The sequence below is a fragment of the Archocentrus centrarchus genome, chromosome 15, assembly GCF_007364275.1.
Source record: "Archocentrus centrarchus isolate MPI-CPG fArcCen1 chromosome 15, fArcCen1, whole genome shotgun sequence".
Classification (NCBI taxonomy): domain Eukaryota; kingdom Metazoa; phylum Chordata; class Actinopteri; order Cichliformes; family Cichlidae; genus Archocentrus; species Archocentrus centrarchus.
The window spans coordinates 3,197,565-3,222,414 of NC_044360.1; the positions used below are offsets into that span (position 1 = coordinate 3,197,565).

Sequence of the window (24,850 nt, forward strand, 5' to 3'; positions counted from 1 at the left end):
TTTTTTTTTTTTTAAGTTGTGCTAAGATGAAAGAGGTTCAACTATACACTATGATTATTAGACAATTACTATCAGGTGACAACAGCTGGAGCCACTGAAGCGTCTGCGAGTGCCACAACCAGCCCGGACGTCTCCTGTTTGAGTGATATTGTAGTGCGTGTAGTCTATAGTACAGTAGCATCAACACAATGGTCCAATAGACAGATCAGATAGAAGATATCATACAGATGGTCCAATACAGTTATAGTACAACAGCTATACATTGTGCGGTTTTTTTTTTTTGTTGATTTTTCTATTATTTTTCAAGGGGTCTCAGGGGTTAAACTTGGTCACCATTACATCACTGCTGTAAGACGGGGAAGGGATTAAAAGAGTGGTGGGCAGAGCCATAGAAAAACAGCGTTTGATCTATAGAGCCTTGCAACTTGGCATCAGGTGTGGAGAACCACTTCTAGAGTGCAACACTGTCAGAAATAAACAGAATATGCCAGGTTAACAGGGTGGCAGTAATAGAGCAATAAAGTAGGCAAGTTTAAGAATTTTGAGGTAGCGTTTTGGAGAACTTGTTCAGTGGTTCCCACAAATAGACTTTAGTTGGGTGGCCTGCCCAGTTAATTAGCAACTCATTTTTTAAATTTTTATCTGTGGACAACTGCATCGCTCTTTTGATGAAAGGTAAGTCACTGCTAACCTTGGCCCTTTAAGTCTTTTCTCACCTCTACCAACTGACTTACTCGCCAGGTTGGCGTTCCACGATATCATTCAGCCGCATTCACAAAAAAGACCTCGTCCCAGAGTCGCACATAATCAACGTCAGCTGTTGACAGTAGTTCTTGTTGTGCTCTGGAAACCTGCTGCAAAGCTGGAGGCCCACCATATCCTTGGCAGCACTGTTTCCTCACAGCAAGAGGGACCTGGGGTTGAATGCAGGCAGGATGCTTCCATGTGGAGTCTACATGTTCTTTCCTTGTTGGGGTATGGTTATGTTACCCATCTAGTCCTAGTATACGCTCACATCACTTCCTGGTTAAATAATTTTCAATAAATAAATAAGACTCTGCAGCAGGTGAAGAACTGGTTCCACCGCCCCTACGCTGAGCTCACTGAGGCTGCAGAGCAGAACAAGGATAAATGTGGGCCATCAGTCAAGAAGCTAATTGCAGATGCAGCTGATTATTGCTCCATTATTTATTATAAAAAATTATATATTCCTTATGATTTTTTTTTTTTTAAAGAAAGCATGGGTGCAGCTCCTTTCATGTGTGCACACACATCGCCACGAACACTGTGGGAAACCCTGTTATTTAGTTACTCAGCAGCTGGGTCACTGTGGACAGACCTCTCAGATCTTGTGCCGTGGGTGTATACTGTGGTGTGCATCACATCCCTGCTCAGTGTGGCTACAGGGGCAACAAAGCACATCAGACCACACTGGAGGGAAACCACAGAGACTCTGAACCAGAGATGGCAGCAGCAAACAGCTTTTCAGCCTAAGTCAAACATGAAGATCTCCTATTTTATGATAAGACTTCCTAATAGTTCTTACAAAATTTAAAACGAGTTTAAATGAGAATTCAAACCAGAGGTAAGATTAATAATTTATCCTAACAGCACCCACGGACAAAGTCTCCCCCGTTCGGTTTCACGCTTTGCCCAAATCTTAAGTTTCCCAGATCCAAATCAATTCCACTGTTGAGCTGATGACTGAACACTGACCGGGTTTTTTTTCTCCCAAAACACTCATCACTCTCATTAACCTTAACATATGACCTTTCATGCATCGTGCTTGTGGAAGTTCAATATCTGAGTCATCTGGAGAGCCCAACAAATTTCTAAAGAGCTGTTGCAAAGTCCTCTCGAATACCCTGACCAAACTTTCTGTCTGTCCATGGCTCTGGTTCCAGAACAGGGTTAGGGGTTAGGTTAGGACACTAAGGACTTCAAAGGGTTAAAGGACTAAAGGGATTACAATACTAAGGTGTTTAAGGAGTCTGGATGATTTGTTGAAGCTAGGCAATGACAGTCAAGGTTTACAGTGATGAGAGATTTACCGAGATACAGGAGCCGAGAGATTTATGGGTGAAGAGGTTAGTATGAGTCTTATGGTGGGCAATGTTAGGATATGACCGTGGCCTCAGTAACTATAGCAGGGTCTTCTATGTCAGCTTTACTTTGGACCATCCTCAGCTCCAGCTGGGGCGGACTGGGCCGCCGACCGGGACCTGCTAACTCTGAGGGAGAGAGGGGCAGGCAGGGGGTCAGACAAAATTCATTTAAATACCCTTAAAACTGGATTCTCCAGCATTTTGAATCTGAAGACACACATTGTGGATAAACTGTCGTTCAAAGCATTTTAAACCAGTCATGCAGGAGAAGTCAATAACTAATAAAGTAACAGCAGCAGTAATCCAGACCCACAGATGTGAACTATCAATTAGCTGCTGTGTTGATGATGCGCTGCATGCAGGTAATATCTGTTTCAGTTAGCTTTTAAAAAGTTGCAGTTTAAACAGATTTGAATGTTAGTGTTTTTGCATATGAAATTAAAAACAGTGAAAGCTTTAAGCACTGAAAAAAACTTCTGTTTTCTCACCGTGAGCGTAAGATATGGTCCTCTGGATAACGTGGTGCATCACTGAAAAAGTCTTCTCGCAGGCCGTCTGAGCGAGACAGAAAAGGGAAAACAGAGTAATTCATCTCTTTTCGTTCTGACTTAGTACACCTCTGCTTATCTTTTATTTACTTAGCCGTATTTCCAACACATTAACTCTCCCTGGCTGCTGTATAAGCCTATGGTATAGTCTTCTCCATTACTGCCACCTACTGGACTGTAGTGGAGCATTTTATTACATGCTCAGAATTGATCCACGAGAAAAGCACAACCGTTGATGTTTCACATGCCAGTGGAAAAATTCATCAAGTCTTTGGATTATCTGTTCCTGTAGCTAAAACTGTCAGGTACTCTGGACTGATCTTTAAATAGCTGTGATTTTTTTGTGTGTTTGCACCTTTAGGTCATTGGGGTAGTGATGCGTCCACGCTAGCAACATAGCAGCAAACAAATCTCCCGTTCCTACGAAGACAGCATCCACTTTGGGAACTTCTAATCGCACTCTCTCTGTTGTCCTGCTGCCATCTGGACGAACTGAACAGCACAACAGACACACAATAGGTTAAATTTTTGAACTGATGTCAAACTAAACTCCTAATCCCGTCACCTACCATGGCGCTGGCTGCCTAATGACACAAGGAAGCGGTCTCCCAGTCTAGAGGGAAGGTCAGAGGATGTAATGACCACTGTATCTGGGCCCATCGCGTGGAGAAGGTCCATTACCTACAGATAGTCAGAGCATGAGATACAGAGGTATGAAGCTGGAAAAAGCAAAGAGACAAGATCTTCTTTTACAGCAAGAACTCTTAAACAAATAAACTCGGTGCAAAGAAAAGAGGGATGCGTTGATTTGTTACCTCGACAGCGTCTTTCTCGGTGCTGATGTTTTTCCCCGTCAACAATCTAAAACACAAGCAAACGATCACAACAGCTGCAACACAGTTTGTGCCTTGTTCTCAATTCTCAGAGTATAAAGAATTTCCCAAATAGCTGAATTATCAAACAATTAATTCCACTCTGCACTGACAACATAAGTGCAACAAAGCCCCTAAAGACACAAAGTCAAGAGAGGCTTTCATGGCTGGTTCAGTCTGATTCTGCAGCCACACAGAAAAACCAGCAGGTGGAGCAACTTCACAGGGAAGCTGTGAGACTCTTAAACTGAGGCTTTAATATTGCTGTGGTATGATAGTTTAAATAATTCATAACTCTGATGGCTGTAGGTCAACACATAAAGGAACTAAATATAATTTTAAATCTTATTTAATATCACTTTGAATGACAGCCTACAAAACATATTTTCCATATAGATACACTGTTACAATGATGTACATTTAAAACAGTGGTTATTAATGTGGCAAGAAAACAAATAAAACACCTACATCATAATGCAAAGTTTACTTCAGAAGCATTTCCAGGACCAGACTTATTCTTACACCGTCTGTCACTGAACGTTCTACAGATTAATGAGCATCCGACTAGCAGGGCCTCCTTCTTTAACAGTTTCCATCAGAATTTTGTAAGCCTCACATCATCCTGGAAATATATATTTTAAGACCCTTTTTCATTGTTTTCAAGCTAAAACTGTAGCTAATGGCCTGCTATTAATTTTAATTGTAATATCCTCTGTATCTGGGTCCACTGTACAGAGGAGGTCCATTACCTACAAATAATGCGACATGAGTCCTTTTTGAAGGGACTACTGAAAATATGATGACATTACAAAATACTAATAAAAAAGATCATAGCACCTGTCAGAACATTTTTCTGTTGTTGAGCTGATATTTTACATTAGACTTAATTCTTCGTTACTGTGTGTGTACAGCACTGACTGAATGACGCAGCGTTTATGACGTATACAAGAGGACGAAACATACAGTGAAAAAAGGAGATCCAACTTTATTCAGAGATCCAAAGATTCATAAAGAAATCTTTAGAGGGGAAACGTGTGACTGATGACACCTGGCATCTTGGTTCTAAAGAGCTTAAATTAAGAAGACATAAAAGATCATATCTTAGAGTGTGGAATAAAAACTTAACAAGGAAGATAAGAGGGGATAAGAGGGGAGCTAAGGTGTATTTTTGGGACTACAAAATAGAGGTATTAGATAATCTAAGTGTCATTACATAAAAATGGTTTGCACCAACATGCTCAGAACTACTGCAGAACCATTCTGGGAGAGTCTGTCTCATGTTTAACCTCCTGAGACCCTGCGTCCACATATAGGGACAGCACATTTTGGCTTTAATGCCCCTTATACTTCATTCTGCTCAATAGTGTTTTATACTTTATTAAGTCATGTTGTTTTTGTTGTGTTATGCTATAAAATAATCCCGTTGTCCACATCTGAGGATCTTTTTTTTTTTTTTTTTTTTTACAAAATTATGTAACACCCATGTAACAAAATACAACTTCCTGTTCAAAGAGGAAGCTTAGTTTATATACATATCAGGTCCATCTAATCACGAATATCTAGGAGAAATTAAAAATGCATCCCAAACAGGAGCTCAGGTCTCAGGAGGTTAAGTAGCTACAATCATGGCTGGCTGTCCCTTCAACGAGTCACGGCCATCATTGTGTTAAGGATCTGAGAAGAGGACAGCTGTCAGCACACGCTTTCCCGGGTCACGTTATTTGTCGCAGGAAATCAGGCAATAAATAAAATGAAATAAAAACATTTTGAGCTTTCTTTGTGAGATCCAGTTACTTTTTGAGTGACTCGCATTTTTTTCCTGACCCATGTAAAGGCTTGTTTGAGGAATGAATGTTTCGCTAGGCATGCTCGTGATTTTTGAATATCTGAATAGTAAGCAGTTTATAAATAATAATAATAATAATAATAATAATAATGTACGCAACCATTACTTATCCTAATGTGTATAATACAGTTGGGTCTGTAAATATCTGGACAATAACCCCACCACAGTGGTGAAGCAGACTTTCAGTTTTGATTCAAGAGGTTTAAAGTATTACTGCATTAACTGCATTACAGTTACAGCCTTTTTTATTCCTCACAGGGAGAAAGTTCCTGGTTTGGACTTTGTGGTCATTTCCTGTACTGCAGCAGTCATAGCTTCTCCACTCCCCTCTTTTCACTCCTGCTGCATTTATATGCATGTTTTACACTTCTGTTTTCTCTCTTCCTCATATTTTTATGTCATTTTCTTTCTATTCCTTCATTTCTCTCTTTCCCCTTCAGCACATAGCTGCCCCTCCCTTAGCCGGGGTCTCTCAGAGATCTCTTCCTGCTGAAATGCAGTTCTTCCTGCCCACCGGTGATCATTTGATTTTTGGGATTCTCCATCTACTACTGTAATGTCTTTACTTTATAATATATAATATTGTTAGGTTTACCAATCAGAAGCTGTGTGGACAGATGGACGGACATACAGAGAGTCCTCAAATTATTAGGATTAAAAAGAAAACACATTTTACTTACTCAGCCTCAAACTGGTTAGGAGTAATAATATCAGCAACAGGAACCACCTTGTTCTTATAGACCGGATAAAGATTCTGAGGAACATACTGTGGAAACAGGTTAGAGTCACACAAACTGCTCATCTGTAGGCTGAGTAAACACAAAGCTTTCCTCTGATGCTTGTTTTCATGGTTTTAAATGGTGAACATTAACTGTCCGCACAGTGTAATATATACACAACACAGACACACACACACACAGAGTGAGTCACTGTGTATATGTAATACTGTCAGATCCCAATAATCCATCTGTCATGAGAAATTAGTCTTGTAACACACCCACAGAACACAAACACAAATATATACATCTGTATAAACACACACATACACACTAAACCCCTCCCACACAAAAGGCAAAAATCCTCTTTCAAAATCTACCAAATAACATCAGCACACACACACACACACACACACACACACACACACACACACACACACACACACACACACACACACACACACACACACACACACAACAGCATGAGGTGTGAGATAAGGGAATAGACCTCACCATAGATCCATGATCTCCAAGGACGGGGTCACATACTGAAACGACAAATACGCAGTGAGAGTGAGAGTACACAACAATCAGCACATTACATAAACACACTGCAGTGATGGGAGGCATGAAAGTGGATTTTGAGATGTGAGCGCATCTAAGCTGGGAAAAGACTGACAGAAAAACCTATTATCCATTTTTAAAGTATTAAAACAGAAGCCTTAGAGACCCGGCTAGTGCCTCTTTGACTCCACACTGTTCATCATATATGAGTATAAAAATGTTACAGAGGAAATGACCAAGATACTATTTTTCTATTATTGGAGCCTCTGCTGTGGTGAAGATAAAAATGTAAACTTAGTTCTCAGGGTGCAGCTGGACTTCAGATTTTGAACTATAACTCTGTGATCCATCCATCCATCCATCCATCCATCCATCCATCCACCCATCCATCCATCCATCCATCCATCCATCCATCCATCCATCCACCCACCCACCCACCCACCCACCAACCTTACATCCATCAATCCATCCATACTGTTTATCCAGTTCAAAGTTGCAGGGTGTCTGGAGCCAATCCCAGCTGATGCCTTAAATTTCTTAAAACCTTTATCATGATATGGTTCTAAATGCAGTACAACATTTACAGACTTTTACTGGGAAGTAGTCAAGCAAATAACGAATTAATAAGACAAAAATTAAACATCCAGTGATGTTTTGATATGACACTGTTCAAAAATATGTGCAATACAGTCAGAAACCTGATTACAATAACAACTTTGTACAGGCTTTCTTCATTAAAAGGTGCCTGCTGTCTTATAACCAGTGCTCTCCTATGATATTGAAGTACAGTTAAAGAACAGTATGATAATACTCAAAAGCATCTCACAGACACAGCAGAGCACGTTCTGTAAAAAAAAAAAGTGCTTAGGTAAATGCATTTTACACATCACCCTCTGTCTGCTCATTATTTTGAGTGGAGGCAGTTGGTCTTCACTATATATCTACAAACACAGTGTCTACAGGCAAAGCTGCAACAGTCTTGATTTGACTTAAACTGATTGGTGTGACATGAGAATAAAATCCTCCTGGCTAGAGAGACATCCCCGGACAGAAGTGGTTCTACTTTGAGTAAGTTGGTACAATAACTACATTTACTGCCTCACCACAAATGTTTCAGACTCTCTGATAACGAAGGACTGAATGCACAAACATTCAGCACAGGATCTGTTTTTTTATTTGAATTACTTTTTAGGTTCAAGGAAATCACCACTAAAAAAAAACCACTTTTGTTAAAGTTAATTAAATGCATCTTAATGAATTATAACAACTGACCAAAATAATCTGATTATGGTTTTTTTTTTTGCCATAATTAAGCAGCTCTACAGCGAGCAGGAATTAGCTAAAGGTAACAAAAAAACAGAAGCTATCGTCATTTCTTGTATGTTGCAGGCAAATGCTCAGTGAGAGCACTTTATTTTTTAGTTTTATTTGATTGATTCTTGTGTTTTTCTCACTTTGTGTTTGCTTACCGTACACCAGGTTGGGGTTGGCTCTCTTTAGCTCCTGAACAATGTCCACCACCATCTCCAAGAAGGATGTGTCTCTGGTATACCCTGAAGAAACAGACGGAGCAGAGACATTATTATAGCCAGAATGAAAAGATTCATCAGTAACTGTACTTTTTGTTTTCTGTTTCAAAGTTAAACTGCCAGTAAAAAAAAGACTGCTCTGCACCCAGGTGATCTTAAACTTACATTAATGGTAGATGGCTGTGCTGACTCCCTGCATGAATACATTTTTACATAAGGAAAAAAAATGTGATTTCTTATTTCTGACAAGAACCTGAAATTTTTCTTCAATGATCAAAACTGTTCTTCTGTTTGATAACTTTGTTCCACATTTAAGACAAAGATTTGGCACAAGTACATGAAGGTGAAAAAGATGGCAAAAATGTAACTTCAGGATCTAAAATCATCTCAACTTTCTGATTAAATAAAACTGGTCAGACTCCAAGTATTTCATATCTGTGCATTTTGAGCAGCGATAGGAGAGAAAAGTAGGACACCCACCTGTTAAAACATAGTCATAGTGGTGCACGTTGTTCAGTTTGATCCCCTCGTAAAGAACGTGTAGCTCATCTGCTGTCAACACCTGGCCTTTCCAATGAGAATAGCCTGCAGAAAGACGAGGAGAGGAGTTATTGTGTTTGCTGTGAAATGACTAAAGGATAAAACACACTTCTCCTGCGTGGAGAAACAAACTTCAGAAAACCAGTTCAGAAAAAGCAAAACAAAAAGAGATTAAACAAGAATCAAACGTGATATATTGGAACATTTTAGTTCTCCACTAAACTAGATTCTTAGTTTAAAGGCTACAGATCGCTCCAGCACAGTATTACTATAATTAGTTGAGCCTCTACCCGTGCGTGTTTGGTCCTGACCCCTCTTTCAGTTTATTTCCTGTTTTATTTTGAAGGTCAGACCTTCATGTGGTTTTCTTTGTTTTGCTTCCCTCCTTTGTTCGGTCCCCACCTTCGTTAGTGTTTGATTAGGTTCACCTGTTCCTCATTATTCATCACACACACAGGATCTCTTTTCTACCTACCCTAACTACAGATCAGCTTCATTATATCACATTTTATATAACATCATATTTCAAGATTTATTATAATTTCAATTCATCTTTGCAAACATCCTCCAAAGGATGGTGTGAACACGAGTCAAAGAGTTAGTCTTACAATCAGAGACTCCCAACAAGGTCTTTGTTTTACCGCACAGCCCAGGGGGCGTGAAGCTTTCTGCCTTCAAGCTTCAAGGTTTAAAAAGGCACTTTCAGATATGGAAGTTATGGGGGACTGGATCTACCATAAAGAAATTAAAAAAAAAATAATTCATCAATTTATAAAATGTGGCTTAAATTGACATTTAATTTCTGTTTTACTTAATAGATAAAACAGACTTATTTTCATCTAGACCTGTTTGACTGCTGAGAGGTCCTGAATGGACAACTCATTTATTTCTGACAAAAGCCTTCAGTGAAATGACAATGCATGAAGAAATGTCAAAAGAAATTATATTTCATATTATTGATCAGTCCTAGTGATTTTACTTGGATGGAAGGCCAAAACCACTTTGACAAGTCACCAAAATTTTCAGTATGCAGCGAAAATCCTGAAAGTGAAAAATAAAACAGGAATTTGAATAAATTAGGAAATATAAAAAGATTTTATCTGTAGTTTTAATTTATTGCTTAATTTTTCATTTTGGCATTTTTTCAGTCCTCCATCAGTCCTACTTCCATCTTTTACATACAGTTTATGGTTTCACACCTGTTTAGAGCTACATGATGTTTATGTGTGGGAAACACTTTGCATTACAGCTTGGACCAAAACACACACACACACACACACACACACACACACACACACACACACATACAGCAGCAGGCCCGAATGCAACCTGCAGTCACAGTATCTGGTCAGACAGGGACAGAGTGGAGGCTAGCAGGAGGACAAAGACATAGACCCTCTACTAACACACACACACACACACACACACACACACACACACACAGAGTTTGTGTTTCAGTATGCGCTGAATACTACATACACCAGCTAGGGTGTACATTTATGTGACGTGACTACAAGCATATAAGCCAGCGTGCAGCGTCTGTCTGCATATGACATGTTTGCTGCAGGCTGGTGACGTCGTGGCTCCAGGTGAGTCACAGCCAGGTCACGTGGTTGTGGTGGGGGTTCAGGTTGCTAAGCAACAAGCCAGGAGAAAGCCAAAGGGGCTAAGAAAAGAGATGAGCAGTCAGAGCGGTGTGTGCGTGAGAGGGAGGGCAAAATGAAGGCAGGCCTTCAGATAAGAGCTGCTTCTGACGTCATTGTACGCTGCTGTCGCAATTTCCCAACGCCTGCTGCTGTGTGCTGCTGCGTTGCATCGCCGCTCCCCGCCTCCCTCTCTCCATCATCCCTCTTTGATTCATTTTCTCTCTGTTCACCTTCTCTGCCCCTCTCCCCAGCCGCTCTTCTCTCCCTTCTCAGATGAAAACGTCTTCTTCAATATGTCACAGCAAATTACACACTCTCCTCTGAGAAATTGCAAATGTAAGATCTGATTAAACCAGAGTCTGAAGCATTTTTACGTTAAGGTCACTCAAACAGATTTCCACCACACGTGAGGTTTTTTTTTTTTTCTCTTCTTCCTAACACGCCATCCTCACTGTCTACTCTGCAAGCGGATTGATAATAACAGTGAGCTTGTAACCTGTGATTAGATTAGTCACTCCTGGCTTTAACTCATTCTTTAGGGTTTAATTTGAACTTAGATTTTCTGGAGCTCGCATAACACACTCCTTTCAGAGGGACTGTGAGCAAAGTGCTGCAGTCGGCCCAGCTTTTCCTGCAATGCTATCCGACGTCATCTGGAGGTGATAATTAAAAAGGTAAAAGGAAACATCCCTGGTAGCTTTTCAAAGTGATTTTTACTGTTTATTTAACACTGTTGTCACATACGGTATGAATTCCAGACATTGTTGCAACACTGTCCAAAGCTGTTCCTTCTTATATGGAGATAATTGGCAGCACAGGTTTCACAATATATCTCATTATTTCACACAATGTTAGAGACGTAATAGTGCATCTCAAAAAAATTATTTTCATATATTCTATATTCATTACATGTAAAGTGAAATATTTCAAGATTTTTTTTATTGAATGATTATGACTCCTGAAATATCTCAAAATATTTCGATATTAAATTCAAGTTTCAGTTAATTACCACTCAAATAACATCAACTGTATCTCTTGGTCTAGTTCACACAACCACAATCATGGGGAAGACTGCTGACAGTTGTCCAGAAGATGATCGACAGCCTCCACAAGGAGGGTAAGCCACAGAAGGTCACTGCTGAAAATGCTGGCTGTTTGCAGAGCGATGTACTGAAGCATACTGATGGAAAGGTGACTGGAAGTGAAAAAGGTGGTAGGGAAAAATGCACAAGCAACAGGGATGACTGTTCAGAAAAGTCAATAGAAGAACTTGGGAGAGCTTCACAAAGAGCGTGCTGGGGCTGGTGTGAGTGCATCAGGAGCCTCCAGCTGTTGGAGTCAAGCCAATCCTGAACCACAGATAATGTCAGGAAGTGTCTCACCTGGGCTAAAAAGAAAAAGTAGTGGTCCAAAGTCCCCTTTTCAGATGAAAGTACATTTTTTGCACTTCATTGTTCAAGAGTGAAGGTAAATCCAGGTTCTAGGGTCTGGAGGAAGATCTACTCACAAGCTTCACAGAGATGCCAATCTCCTTCTCCAGCATAATTATTACTCTATGTGACAGGCCAGCCAACTCACCTGACCCAAATGCACAGAGAATCTGAGGGATGCTGCCAAGAAGGAAATGAACAGACAAGATGAAGGCTGCTATAAAAGCAACCTGGGCAACCTCAGCAATGCCACAGGCTGATCACCTCCATGCCACGCTGCACTGATGGTACCGGAGCCCCAACCAGTACTGAGAGTATAAGAAAACACACTTTTCAGAATTTGGATATTTCTGTATTTTAAATCCTTTTTGAAAAATTCTAATAATTTGAGAAACTGGATTTCTGATTTTCACAAGTTACAAGTGGTAATTATCCAAATTAAAACCAAACGAGGCCTCAAATATTTCACTGTAAGTTTCATGGATATAGAATATATGAAAGCTTCCCTTTTTGCATTAAATGACAAATACAACAAACTTTTTCATAATATTCAAATTTTTTTATTGATGCATTAGTAGGACCCAAAAGCAGAACACAGAGACAGGTTAAAAAAAAAAAACAGACTAAATGTCTCTTTAAAAGAAAAGCCAAAAGCTTTTAGGTTTTGTTGAACCAGCTAATGCAAAGTTTCTTTAACTGTTCATATGTCTGTGTTGCAAAATACTGACTGCAGCAGCTCAAATATAAATGCCATCTGCCTTTTCATCCGCTGCTGCTGCTGCTACATTTGAGTCCCAGGCTCGCCCACATAACACTTATCCTGCAAAATCTCCTACAATTATATTTACCCTCAGTCTGTAACATCACGACAGGTCACTTTCACTAGTTTTAAGCCCACTATTACAGTACAAAACAATCTGAGCCTGATTTCAAACCTGTTCACGAGCACACGAATCCAACTCATCAGACGTCAACCTGCTTTTCCAGCTTACAGCTGAGTCAGGATTAACTGTTGGAGTCTGATTGCTCGCATTAAACCATAACATGAGGAGGTCGAGGTCGACCCCTTTGCTCCAACCTCAGACCGGTCCTTCGGAGAGTAACAACACATGCAAGATTCTGCACATTTGCTAAAAACGTTTATAATGCTTGACTAAATGACCCCAAATACACAAATGATTATATTCCAGAGGTAATGATTGTCTTTTGGCTCCGGCTAAAATCTAGAGGCACCAAAATTTTTTACAAGCCGGGAAGGGGGGGGGGGGGGGGGGGGGGGCAGTTATAAAACAAATAAAACTAGAGTTAAACATATACAGAAAAAGTCTGGAGAAAGTGACTAAAACTGAACTCATCTGAAAACAAAAATTCTAAACTAAATAAAATTAAAACTAAAATAGAAAACTATAATAACTCTGGGGCGAGTGAATCCAGTTTATGTTGAACGTTTCCTCTCTTTCTGTGCAGAAAGTGGCAAACAGGATCAGCAGCCTTTTAAGTTACATGACAAATTAGTTTACCGGCCACAAACAAAATCAAACTGACCCAGTGAGCACCAGTGACTCCACTTCGAAGCAACAGCTGGACAAATATGTTTGTTTTCACAGCTCTCAGCTGATTCATTCTTCAGGATCAGTTAGCATGAATTCCATAAAGTGGGACCACACATCAGTGCAGCCAGGGAGAGACGGTGCAGAGTATTCATTCATGATTACGGCAATTAGAGCCAAATATTATGGCTAAATGTGACACAGAGAGATGATGCAGATGTCCCCTCTGGGCTGTCTGCATCATCTCTGTAACCAGATATATCATCACTGCAATCATACAAGTCCTTTCAAAATTAAATTAGTGCTGTCATAAGTATGCCTTCTCAGAAATTTTACATTGCTCTCTCAATTATTTTGATTTGACAGTTATCTATAAGCTTTGAGAATTATTTAACCCCTTAATATGCACCTATAAAGCTTAGAGGATTTAATAAAATAAAAAAAAAAAAGCTCAGCAGCATCATGTCCAACAACAGAGACACAGAGACGAGGCTTGTATAAAATATGAATTAAGTTCCTCTCCCTGCAGCCGCTGACCTCCACAGAAACTCAGTGAAGCTCAGACTCTGTCGAGTCGTCAGCCTCGGCACGGCCGCTGCCTCGAAGGGAGCCATCTCTGTTAACGCTCGCCAACACCTCATCACGACACCAGAGGGAACTGACTGACTCATACACACACCCACACACACACACACACACACAAGAAAGAGGCACGCACGCACACACTGACATATATACAGGCTAAGTCAGTGGCCTGACCTGTATGGTTGGAGAACTGGACGGAGTTGATCGAGTCCACCTCAAACCCTAAAAGCTGAAAACAGAAGACACAGAGAGGAAACAGCTGTCAGGAGAAATCAGAAGAAGACACTTTCATAACTCAGCTGCATTTTACAGACTTCATACTGTATTCCTGGGCTGCTGGAGTACCACAAGGAGTTCACTGCGATGGTGCGTCAAACACCAGGTTATGACATTAGTGAGATGGGGCTGTTAAAATACTTGTAATGTCTGTTTGACACATCCAATAAAGTTTTGTTCTGTTAAAAAACCTAATGCATTCTGTCATAACTGGAACTTTTATTTTGAATTTTGATTCATTGTGGAGGCAAATAAAATCTTTAGATTTTAGCTTATTATGTTTTGTGGACAAATCTGACTTCAAGGTTTTAAGAAATTTTCTTGGGATTTATTCACCATTTTACGGCAAATTAAGATAAATATTAAATAAGATTTATAAATATGAACATTACAATTTCCACGATGCTGTCACCCTCTTTGGTTTTCAGATTAAAATATTTATTCTCCAAAAGCAAAAGTTTACATTTACAGTTTATTGGTTATCACAAACCAGCTCAATTTTTTTATTTTTCCATGATAGCAGAACAAGGACAAAAGGGCAGAATCATCCTTTTCTGAGTGAACAGTGATACAGTTTAATGTTTAATGTGTTACTTCTGCATTGCGTCAACCCAACCTCAACAAGAGGACAGCGTTGGGTGGACCGTTTCTCAGGATCATTCCTAACCCGTCATTTTTTTTAAAGCAAACTGTCTCTGGTGGTCAAAGAGCACGTCTGAACCCAAACCGTGACCTTCTCCTGAACCTAATCAAATGTTTTCTGATTCCCTAAACCTAAAAAAAAAACCTGTTAGTGCACACAAAGGTCCAAATCAATCTGGGTTTCATGATTGATATATCTGCAACTTCTGATACCACCACCACTCCCACTTCCTTACCAACTCTGAAGGTCTCCAGACTGGGAAAATTATCTTTCTGCGACCAGTTTCTTTAAGCACCAACCACAGGTGGTGCTTAAAGGAAATGATGCCAAACAAAACCTTCCCAGATGGCATATGATAACTGGTAAGTACACCTGCAGCCTCACTCTAGGATTTGTTGGGTTTTTTGTTTTTTGTTTCCATGTGAGAGAATAATGGGATCCATGACTGACTCACTAGAGAACAGTCCTCCCAGATTTTGTTTTGAAAGTTCAGTTGTAGCTAACTAGCTACCCTCAGCGCTTTCATTTTGTGTTTGTGACACTAAAACAAAGTAAAGCTGTAAAATAATGAGATGAAAATACTTTTAGCTGTTCAGCTCTACAGTGTTAAAGTCAAACTGCAATGGAGAGAGAAAAAAAAACCCACTCTGTTCGACTTCACTTAACCTCGGTGGTGAAACATCCTCTCAGTTTAACTTGTGCTGAAATCTGCACACAGACCTGGAAAGAACAGCTCATCGTGTCTCTGCCTCTCTCTGCCTTTCTTAACAGATCTGTTTTTATAAGTTACCAGAGAGAGAGAGACACACACATGGCTCATCCACGTGCTGAGTTAATTGTTAACGACTTTATTTAATTGAGCTAAAGCTGGCAGAGTGAATGAGGTCTTTGTTCTTTTCAACTGACTGTGACGTGGAGATACAAGAATCTGCTTTCAGAGAGGAGCCCCTCCACCCACCCAGCAACACAGTGTAGATATTAACTTTGACCTTGCGTGCGCTTTCTGGAAGGTGGAATACTGTATTTGTTTCAGCAGCGTGAGGCATTCAGGAAACACAGTTCACTGCAGTAACAGTACACTCCTGTGGACACAGGAATAAGTGAATGATGACTTTTTAAAAATCAGTATCCCTGAGGGAGAGTCCTTTACTTGCCCTAACCTACAGAAAGGTCACAGGTCAGTCTTAGACTTGAATCTCAAGTAATTTGTGCCTTGGGAAAATGTTTAATACCTATTCCCTTCCTAAATAAAGCAAGGTAAAAAGCTAAATGTGAAATTGTGCCAATATGAAAACTCAGTCTCTGTGTGGCTATAGTGCAGACCTTGGGAAACATGCTCGAGTCTGCTGCTGCCTGGTCATCCCGAGGCCCCTCTGTGCCTCTCTGGAGGCTGCGCATCAGCAGGCACGAGCAGTTGCCCTTGTAAGATGATCTTTGAAGTCAAAAACACCTGCTGATGCTGACTCCCCCAACAACTGCAACAACTTGACTTTAAACTATATAAAAACATTTTTTACATTACCAAATTAAATGTGATTACAGTTTTTCCATAATCAAGCTGCTGCTGCTGGCTTCTGGAACATTTGTAATGTAATTATCACACTGATACTGTTTGCTGTAACTTACATCCTGTCCAAGAAGTTTGTGCTTCAGTTCTGATGAGTGAAATTCTAGTATTTTAATAGTTTTGTTACTTAGCACTACTTAGCAGGTATGTGTGAATGTGCACACACCCACACATTTAATGGACGAATCCAAGACTGGTCACCTTAGCCAGTGCCAACTCTCTGATCCAAAAATGGTCACTTCTGCCTCCAAAGACATAAACAAAAACAAAACAAAACAAAAAAAATTGGTGGCCAGAATTCTAGCTTGAGGTTTCCAAATGTGGAGTCCTGAAAAGCAATGGCTGATGTAATGGTGGCTACATTCATCTTTTAAATACAGTGTGTGACTGCAGCACATACAGGCATCACAGATGAGCAGCAGGTGGAAACAAAAAACATCTTCACGATAGTTGGTAATGGGATTTCTTACACCCCCCAAAAAAAGGGTATTGACACCATCCCTGAATATCTAGTAGAGGTCAGGCTAAGGTTACCTTTTAAACCCAATGCATATATTGCTGGGATGAACCCATCAGAATACACTGACCATTATAAAAAATGCCCATAAAATTAAATTGTTTCACTGACAAGCTGTGATTTATTCCAGCATATTAGACGCATTTGTTTTGCTCTGTGTACCTAAAACAAAAAAAACCCTTTAATTCCCATTCAAGACACAGGACTGTTGTTACTCATACTCCAGGTGTGATCAGTAAATATACTATTGGAGATCAATTGCAATCATTTCTCTCAGCTTTGATGTTAATGTGAATTCAGAGCTGATTTTGAGCTTTTAGCCTTTTCGGTGCATTTGCAAACATCTGTTTCTTTGCTGTGACTATAAAAAATGTTACTGACATTCATCACAGCGAGTTCTTTTGGCTCAGCGTGGATCCAAATTGACTGTTGATGCAAAACCGTGCATTTACAGCGGATCTACACGGGTGGGTCTAAGAATATGTTATTTAGGTCGTATCTTCCCGCGTTCTATTCATGGGCCTCAAGTCACTGACAGACTGTTTGCACTGCTGCTGACGGGAAAGCTTTCACTCGAGGCGAGGATCTTAACAGATAAAAATAAAAATGAACATTTTTGCCTTCCTGGAGAAAAGCTTTTGGTAAATTCCCCCAGCGAGGAAGCCCCTTTCACAGCTGACGAAAGAAGAGTTTAATTAACAAGTTGATCACATCTGAGTCAACACAACAGCTAATTTTACTCCATCGTGACTTAGCTGGCAGCATCCTTCCGCAATGACGGTTGGATTCAGTTTTATTTATATAGCAACAGAGGGAGGAAAAAAAGCCAGCTTTGTTGCCAAATTGAAAATGCCCATACCTGTGGGTGTATGGAAATGAAGTCTGTTTTAATTTAAAAGTTTCATAATAAGGATATAATAGGGATCACTAATTCCACTTTAACAGATCTGCACAGCAGACCGCTGAAAGTATACCCATCTCTTGCGCACTGTTACCTCCATACAACAACTCCCCTCCAGTTCTGCTTGCAACTTAAAGGAGTCTAAAACTTATATGTACTCAGTATTTCATAATGTGAAAAAAAGTCCCTGTCTAATATTGTGGAGGATACCAGTGCCCTTGAATTTTGTTTCTATGTGAAAGGTGAAGCTTTAACTTTAAGGCAGCCTGTCTCCATCTTCTCTGACGTCACTAAGAGGAATCCTGCGGCAGCCAATTGGAACCCAGCTTTCTCATGCTGCCACCTCCCGGCTGCTGGCATGCCACAGATTCTCCGTCCTGACAGAAGAGAGAGGGATGCCCAGCACGCTCACTGACATCATCCTCATCATAATCATCATCTTACCCCTGATCTGTGACACCAGCTGAATCATGGCTGTTACTGTGAATGGTGAGAGCAGCTCCTTCACTGACCTGTGGGTTTTCCTTTGGAGTCTAAATTTAACAGTGTGTTTTTTTGGGGGTTTTTTTTGCTTATGTCCACAAGCACCAGCGGTGGTTCATTCACAGTCTGTCTGCAGTAATCACCATCCAAATACTCTCATTATACTGTACTGTGCAGCTGGTGCACCATGAACAGTCATATGTTCTGGCAGACCCTCCCTGCTTCTAGTGCTGGCTTCTTTCTTTATTGACAATATTTAAGTGGCCCGAGCAAACAAAAGGACATATGGAGCTTAATACTTTAGCTTAATGCTAAAAACTGTGCGGCTGTCGGCAAATGCCTCAGTCAAAAATATGAGCCAAAGCCAGAGCTGAAAATTTAAGTCAAACTGCCAAAATATTGTAGTTCCTCTAATGGCCACTTGAGACTGGCTCTAAAAGCTGGTCAGCTCCCACTTTATGTAGCATATCTACAGTCTGCTCCAGCATCTTTAAACTGTTTATGGATAAAACACATTAGTTACACTGTTGTCCTTTGACAACAGTGTCATTTAGACTGTCACCAAGCTGTTGCCATGATATTTTTAAAAAATTATATCCAGTTCTTCACACCCATAATATACCTAACTGTGCAGTTGTATTTGCACCCTACAGTCACGAGTACATAATTTGCCATAACCTCTTATGGGCTCACCACCTGCAGGAGGTAAAGTAGGGGTGGGGTGCAACAAATATTGGGCAGCAGTTAAGGGCGGAGGTCCTGGCTTTCTAATCCCCTGCTGTCTAAAGTAGCTCTTGGGACACAGAATGTCACCTCTCTAATGGGGAAGCAGCCTGAGCTAGTGCGTGAAGTTGAGAGATCGCAGCATGACACAGTGGGGCTCGCCTCAACGCATGGCTTCCACTCTAGAACCAGTTTCCTGGAGAGGGGCTGGACTCTGTTTCAGTCTGGAGTTGCCCTCAGTGAGAGGCAGCAGGCAGGGGTGGGTATACCTGCATCCCCCCGATTAGCTGCCGTTATACTGGAGGATGAGAGGGTTGTTTGTGCTGCTTTGGTTCAGGGAACAGGTCCTGACTGTTGTTTGCGCTTGTGCGCTGAATGACAGTTCAGAGTACCCAGACCTTCTTGGACTCACTGAGTGGGGTTCTGGAGGGTGCCCTACCTGGGGACTCGACTGTCCTACTGGGAAACTTCAACACACACCACGAGATCCTCAGTTCCCACCTCCAGCAGAACTTCGGTGGTATTCTGAGGGAAGCTGGGGTAACTGAGTCTGAATGGACTTCATTTTGCTCCTCCATTACTGAGGCAGCAGCACAGAGCTGGTGCCTGCCGTGGCAGCAATCCCTGAGCTAGATGAGGGACACCAGAGGTGAAGGGTAACGTCAGGCTGAAAAATGACTATGCTGAAAACAACATACAACCTAGAAACTTGTTTCCTATAATACTCAGATTTTTAATCATAAATTCAAGATTTGAATCTTGGAAACCTACAGAAATGTGTTAGTAATCCTGCTCAACAGCATTACAGAACTACACTGTAAGCAGCCATAATGACAATTTTGTACAGTACACTTCAAACTACACTGGTTAAAACTGCTTTAGTAACACCCTTGTACAAACCAGGCGTAGTAGCTGAACATCAGTGGCTGTACTGGACCCTGGCGACATGCATCAAAGCCCACAAGTCATTGGGATAACCACAAAATTCATCCTGGGGTGCTGCAGGCTAAAAATAAACCCGGCCCTTCTTACAACAAGCTCCAGTCTTTCAGGATGATGTACTGTACTGTTGACCTATAAAAGCCTCACCAACACTACTCACTGCCACACTAGTGTAAAATATAAAACTATAACCAGCATCATTATAATCAAGATAATCACAGACTCAAACCAATCCCTTGGCATGATCCTATATCCTGAGTTCAAACGTGCTGCACAGTATAAATAAAGGTGACTTGTCTTAAATGTCAACATTAGGGATCATAAAGGAAAAGTTTCACATTCACAGTCAGTTGATGCCAACAGTCAAACTTTTTTCACATATCTGATTAATTACAAAAGTGAAACATTTAGGTGAAATTAAACAGCCAAAGTTCTGGCAAAAATGTTTTCCAGCAATAAAAACTCCCGAATTTATGAGGAAGAAAGAGAAAGAATTAAATGTAGTAGTAGGAAAACTGACAAGAAAAATGGAAGATTTAATAGAAAAGCAACTGTAAATTTACAAGAAAAATGGCGGGTTTAAGAGGAAAAACTTAGCCAATTAATGAGAAAATTTTTGCATATTTATGGAAGAAGAAAACTGCAAATTTATGAGGAAAAAAATGGCAAACTAAAGAAGAAAAGCTAGCAAGTTTAAGAGGAAAAAAAATTTCAACACCTGCAACATCTGTCCAATCTTACAATTGGAAAACCTCAAACTAATTTTCATTAAAACAAGTCGTTCTCCGACTCGTCCTTTGGACTCACAACACTTGTCGCTGTGTAGCTGCTGTGCAGGGACCAGCTACAAAGTGCAACACAAAAACAACAGAATAGCACAATCAAAAATATGAGCAGGGGTAGGTCAAACTTAGGTGCTCTTAATTCACATTGTTTTGTTTTTTCCAGCATTTTTGAGGCATTATAACATCATAAGTACAGGATATAGCCACATGAAATTTTCAGGGCTGGTAAATCCAGCAACCAAATCAGCCTTATACCCACTCCAAGTTTCATGATCTAAAGCCAAAATCTCACTTTAAAAAAATGTTTTTTTTTCTATGACCAACTATGAGCACACGTTGTGAGATATATCTTAGATTCATTAGCAAAACGCCACCAATTTAGTGCCTGTAAGACCAGAGTAACAGATACAAGCTTTGGCACCCTCAATATTTGATCTGTTGTCTGATACTTTACTGGAGAAACCTTCAAAAAGGGTCATATCTCCCATGTGGAAAAAGTGGCAGATAAAAAGTTATAGCATATAAACGATATATCTGAATGCAATTTGATAACAGACTCATCTTTTAGCTCAAATTCTGTCAAAACAAATAACCCTGCTGCAACTAAAATCAGCTGCTGTTAGGTTTGCCAGCCCAATAATCAGACAATCAAGTCCAGCTGATGTGTGAAACCCACTAAGATATAGAACGATATAGATATAAAGCTCTACTTTAGAGTTTTTGATCACAATCAATTGTTTTTCAAGTTAATGTCACAATCAGCAGGTTTCACTTAATTGTATCACTGATATGCCAAAATATAGCTATTAAGATACTAAAGAAACACATGAAATTATTTCTATATCCTCAGCTGGATGTTGTGAAGATCTTTAATGGTTTGGCCTCATGAATACTGAGATTAAGCATTAAGATATTGTAAAAGAAGCTGAGCCTTGTCACTTTATTAAACTATGGTCAGCCATGCATTTCCTTACTTATTTTGGCTAAACCTCTATCTGACATATTACCAGTTAAAGATGCTGTTAGCTGACTAATGAGTCAACCATTTTGTAATAAGAGTAAATTTTCAGTCTTCCTCCAAAGGAAAAAAACCCAGATTATAATACAAATATTTTACTGTAGTTAATGAATATTGGCATGCAGGTACAAAAAATAATTACTATTGATCATTTATGATTGACTTGTACTGCCAATAAAAGGCAGTCAGAGGCCAGTGGGACATCTCAAAGAACTCGAAGAAATGCTCTAGTTATGGTACGTTTTTATGTAAATCTCACACAAATCAACAGCTTACAGTAATACATGTTTCTTAAATTGGTCTTTCATTTACTTGAACATAAAATATGTTTTGTATATCAAATTTCCAGAAACAGCAGGAAAATGCAGACTGTTGTGTCCTTGGGCAAAACACTTAATTGCCTAACGGTAGCGCTGGTCTCTGGCTGCATGACCGCAGATGCTCGTCTCTGGATGAGTGATCTGGAACGATCATTTCGTTGTGTGCCTTGTGTGCACCATGACAATGAGTTGAATCTAACATCTAAGAAAATTGCGCTTAGCCATGTAAGCATGACTTATATTTCAAAAAAGGAATTCAGGGCACTGTTATCACAAAACTCAAAGTGATAAAGTAGCTGTATTGATTATTTGCCCATCCTGTAACAGCACTGACTCACAGGTTTATCAGCTGCAGGAGCACACAGATGCTCCCAGTCATTCACATCAAACAGATGACCACCTGAGGCGCCTAAAACTCAAATACAAATTTCCCCCTCAGACCATCACCTGTCACTGTGAGTCCTCAGGTGCCTCGTTCAGGCGGGGGTCATTTATTAAACACCAGGTGATCCATTATCAGACACAACTCTGTCACAAAAAAGTCATTCCCTCCGTTAAACAAGCTTTTCTACAGTCTAACACTTTGGACTGCATCAGCTGGCCCTGGACCACGCCTTACTTAAGTTACTTAAGAATCAGACTACTGGGATACTTCCCATGATGCACTGAGCATTTCTCTTCCACTCACTGGACACTTCTGCATGTTACTACCTTTTGTCTGCTCTCTCCTGCGCTCTTTTTTTCCCCTCTCTGCTCTTTCCAGTTCCTGAGCCCATTTCAGCTGCAGGTCATTTCCTGTTAAATGGGAGTTCTTTGTTCCCACTGTCGCCACGTTCTTGCTCATCATTGGGGTTCGTTCTGTAATACCATGGGGTCTTTCCACTTCTACTATTTTAAAGCTTTGGTTACGTGTTATTTTCCAGAATTCAAACTATAAATCTACTGATATATTGTGCTGTATTATTATAGAAAAGATACCTAGCTGATACAATGTTATTATTCTGCATAATGATTTCTTTTACTTTGGGTACTGGCGTAATTGCTTCACAGCTTTGAACACCAGTAAGGTGCAGCACCACTTTTCATGCACTACCATCTGTATTCATGCGCTTGAGCCTCAAAATCGTGCCCAATAATTTCTGCACGTTATTCCTGATTAAATCTTCCGATTATCTCCAAAGATCGTCTGATTAACACCAGGGGGGTCCAATCCAGCACACTGGGAGCCTCTACATGGTATTAAAACTGTACAAAGGGAGAGCATATTTTATGGATTGATTTTTTTTATTTTTTTTTTTGCGACCGCACTATTTTTGTTTTATAATGATTGAGAGAAAGTAGGAAAACTAAGACAAATTATTGAAACCGCAGTAATTTTTCTGTGCAAATCCTCGAGCTGTTAATCATCTGCTGGGTGATTCATTGAGAAACTACTTGGAGACTGTATGATTCTATGCAGCTTTGGGCTGTAAAATGAGTTGGACACCCGTGTTTTCGCTCTACGGATGATGATGATGATGAACACCTTGCTCGGACACCGTCAATGACAGGTGTCGCGCCACGTAGATAATGACTTTCCTCTTCATTTGGTGCCTAAATATCCAGATAACGAAGACACTAACAAAAAGAAAACACTTCTGCTGATTTATATCACATCTCAGATGCGCGGATTTCTTTACGGGGGGGACGCTATTGTGCACGACACCTGTCGTCGCGGCTGTCCCTCATTATCTGGGCTACTATACAGTTATTTTTAGCTTTTCACTGCACATCTAGCACTGCCGTCGATTATGTCTTAAACAGGCGGGAAATTACAACAAACGAGAGCCATAAAAAAGCGCATCCAAGACTGTGCTAACTTTCCACCATCTAATCAGGCAGTTACACGGGTCCGTCTGATGCTGATCGAGTGCCGCAGTCGGATTTTGTTGGCAAAGGGCAGCGAAACATGTCAGACAGGGTCGTGTCCGACAACGAGCGGCTGGTCGCTCGCTGTCCGATAAAGGGTGCATGCAAGTTGTATTTACCTGTAACGGGAAAGAGGCGCTCTTGTTGCCCACATATCCCCGGACTACATGGCTCTGTATGGACAGAACGCGGCATTCCATGGCGGCTCCCGGTCAGCCGAGGGAGAGATGCAGATAATATTCCGTTATTTAACGAGTCACGTCTTCACATAACAACACCGAGAAAACGCCGTTTAAACACGACAGCGCCGCCGGTTGGGAAGCGGAGAACGTTAGTTAGCCTGCTGGCTAACCACTGTGCGCACGCGTACGTACGAGTGAGTGAGTGAGTGTGTGTCTGTGGTTGCTGGTTGTAAGCAGAGTGATGGAGAGGGGTGGCGTTGAGCGGATACACACACACCGCGGGAAGCGTTTTATTAACGTGACCGTTGTGTGTACTTTGAATGCAGTTATTTATATGACTGAGAATGAATTAAAGTCGTTCATGAGATAACATAGGCCCGCAGCAAAGACAAACTACACGTGCACGCACGCGCGCACATCGGAATTCTACACAGGCATTCTATGTAACCGCCTAAGACGGTTGACGTCACCACCGAGCCACAAACGCATCCCCATCAGCACAGCTGGATTTGAATGAATGGTGAACACTTTGCTATTTAGTTCTATTTCATTCTATTCTTTACACATCCGAAATTATTTTAGATGACATTTTATGTTAATTCATTATTCATATGCAGTCTAACATAAATAACGAGTAAATAAATGATCAAAGGA

General features: G+C 40.5%; 1 protein-coding gene across 1 annotated transcript; it reads right to left on the reverse strand.

Moving 5' to 3' along the window:
• Nucleotides 1-24,393, reverse strand: pdxkb (pyridoxal (pyridoxine, vitamin B6) kinase b). Its single transcript, XM_030748599.1, has 11 exons — nt 24,134-24,393; nt 14,106-14,160; nt 8,661-8,765; nt 8,121-8,204; nt 6,601-6,635; nt 6,052-6,137; nt 3,469-3,514; nt 3,223-3,334; nt 3,009-3,145; nt 2,594-2,660; nt 1-2,231 (listed from the first exon to the last, which is right to left on the reverse strand). Exons 1-11 carry the CDS (start codon nt 24,212-24,214, stop codon nt 2,116-2,118), a joined length of 924 nt encoding a protein of 307 aa, XP_030604459.1. The 5' UTR covers nt 24,215-24,393; the 3' UTR covers nt 1-2,115.
• Nucleotides 24,394-24,850: the final 457 nt, after the last annotated feature.

Coding starts and splice junctions, on each gene's coding strand:
- pdxkb (XM_030748599.1), bottom strand. CDS start 24,214: ATGGAATGCCGCGTTCTGTCCATACAGAGCCATGTAGTCCGGGGATAT. Junction 3,515..6,051: donor CCTAACCAGTTTGAGGCTGA/GTAAGTAAAATG, acceptor CTTGTGTTTTAG/ATTGTTGACGGGGAAAAACA. Junction 3,335..3,468: donor CCGAGAAAGACGCTGTCGAG/GTAACAAATCAA, acceptor GACTATCTGTAG/GTAATGGACCTTCTCCACGC.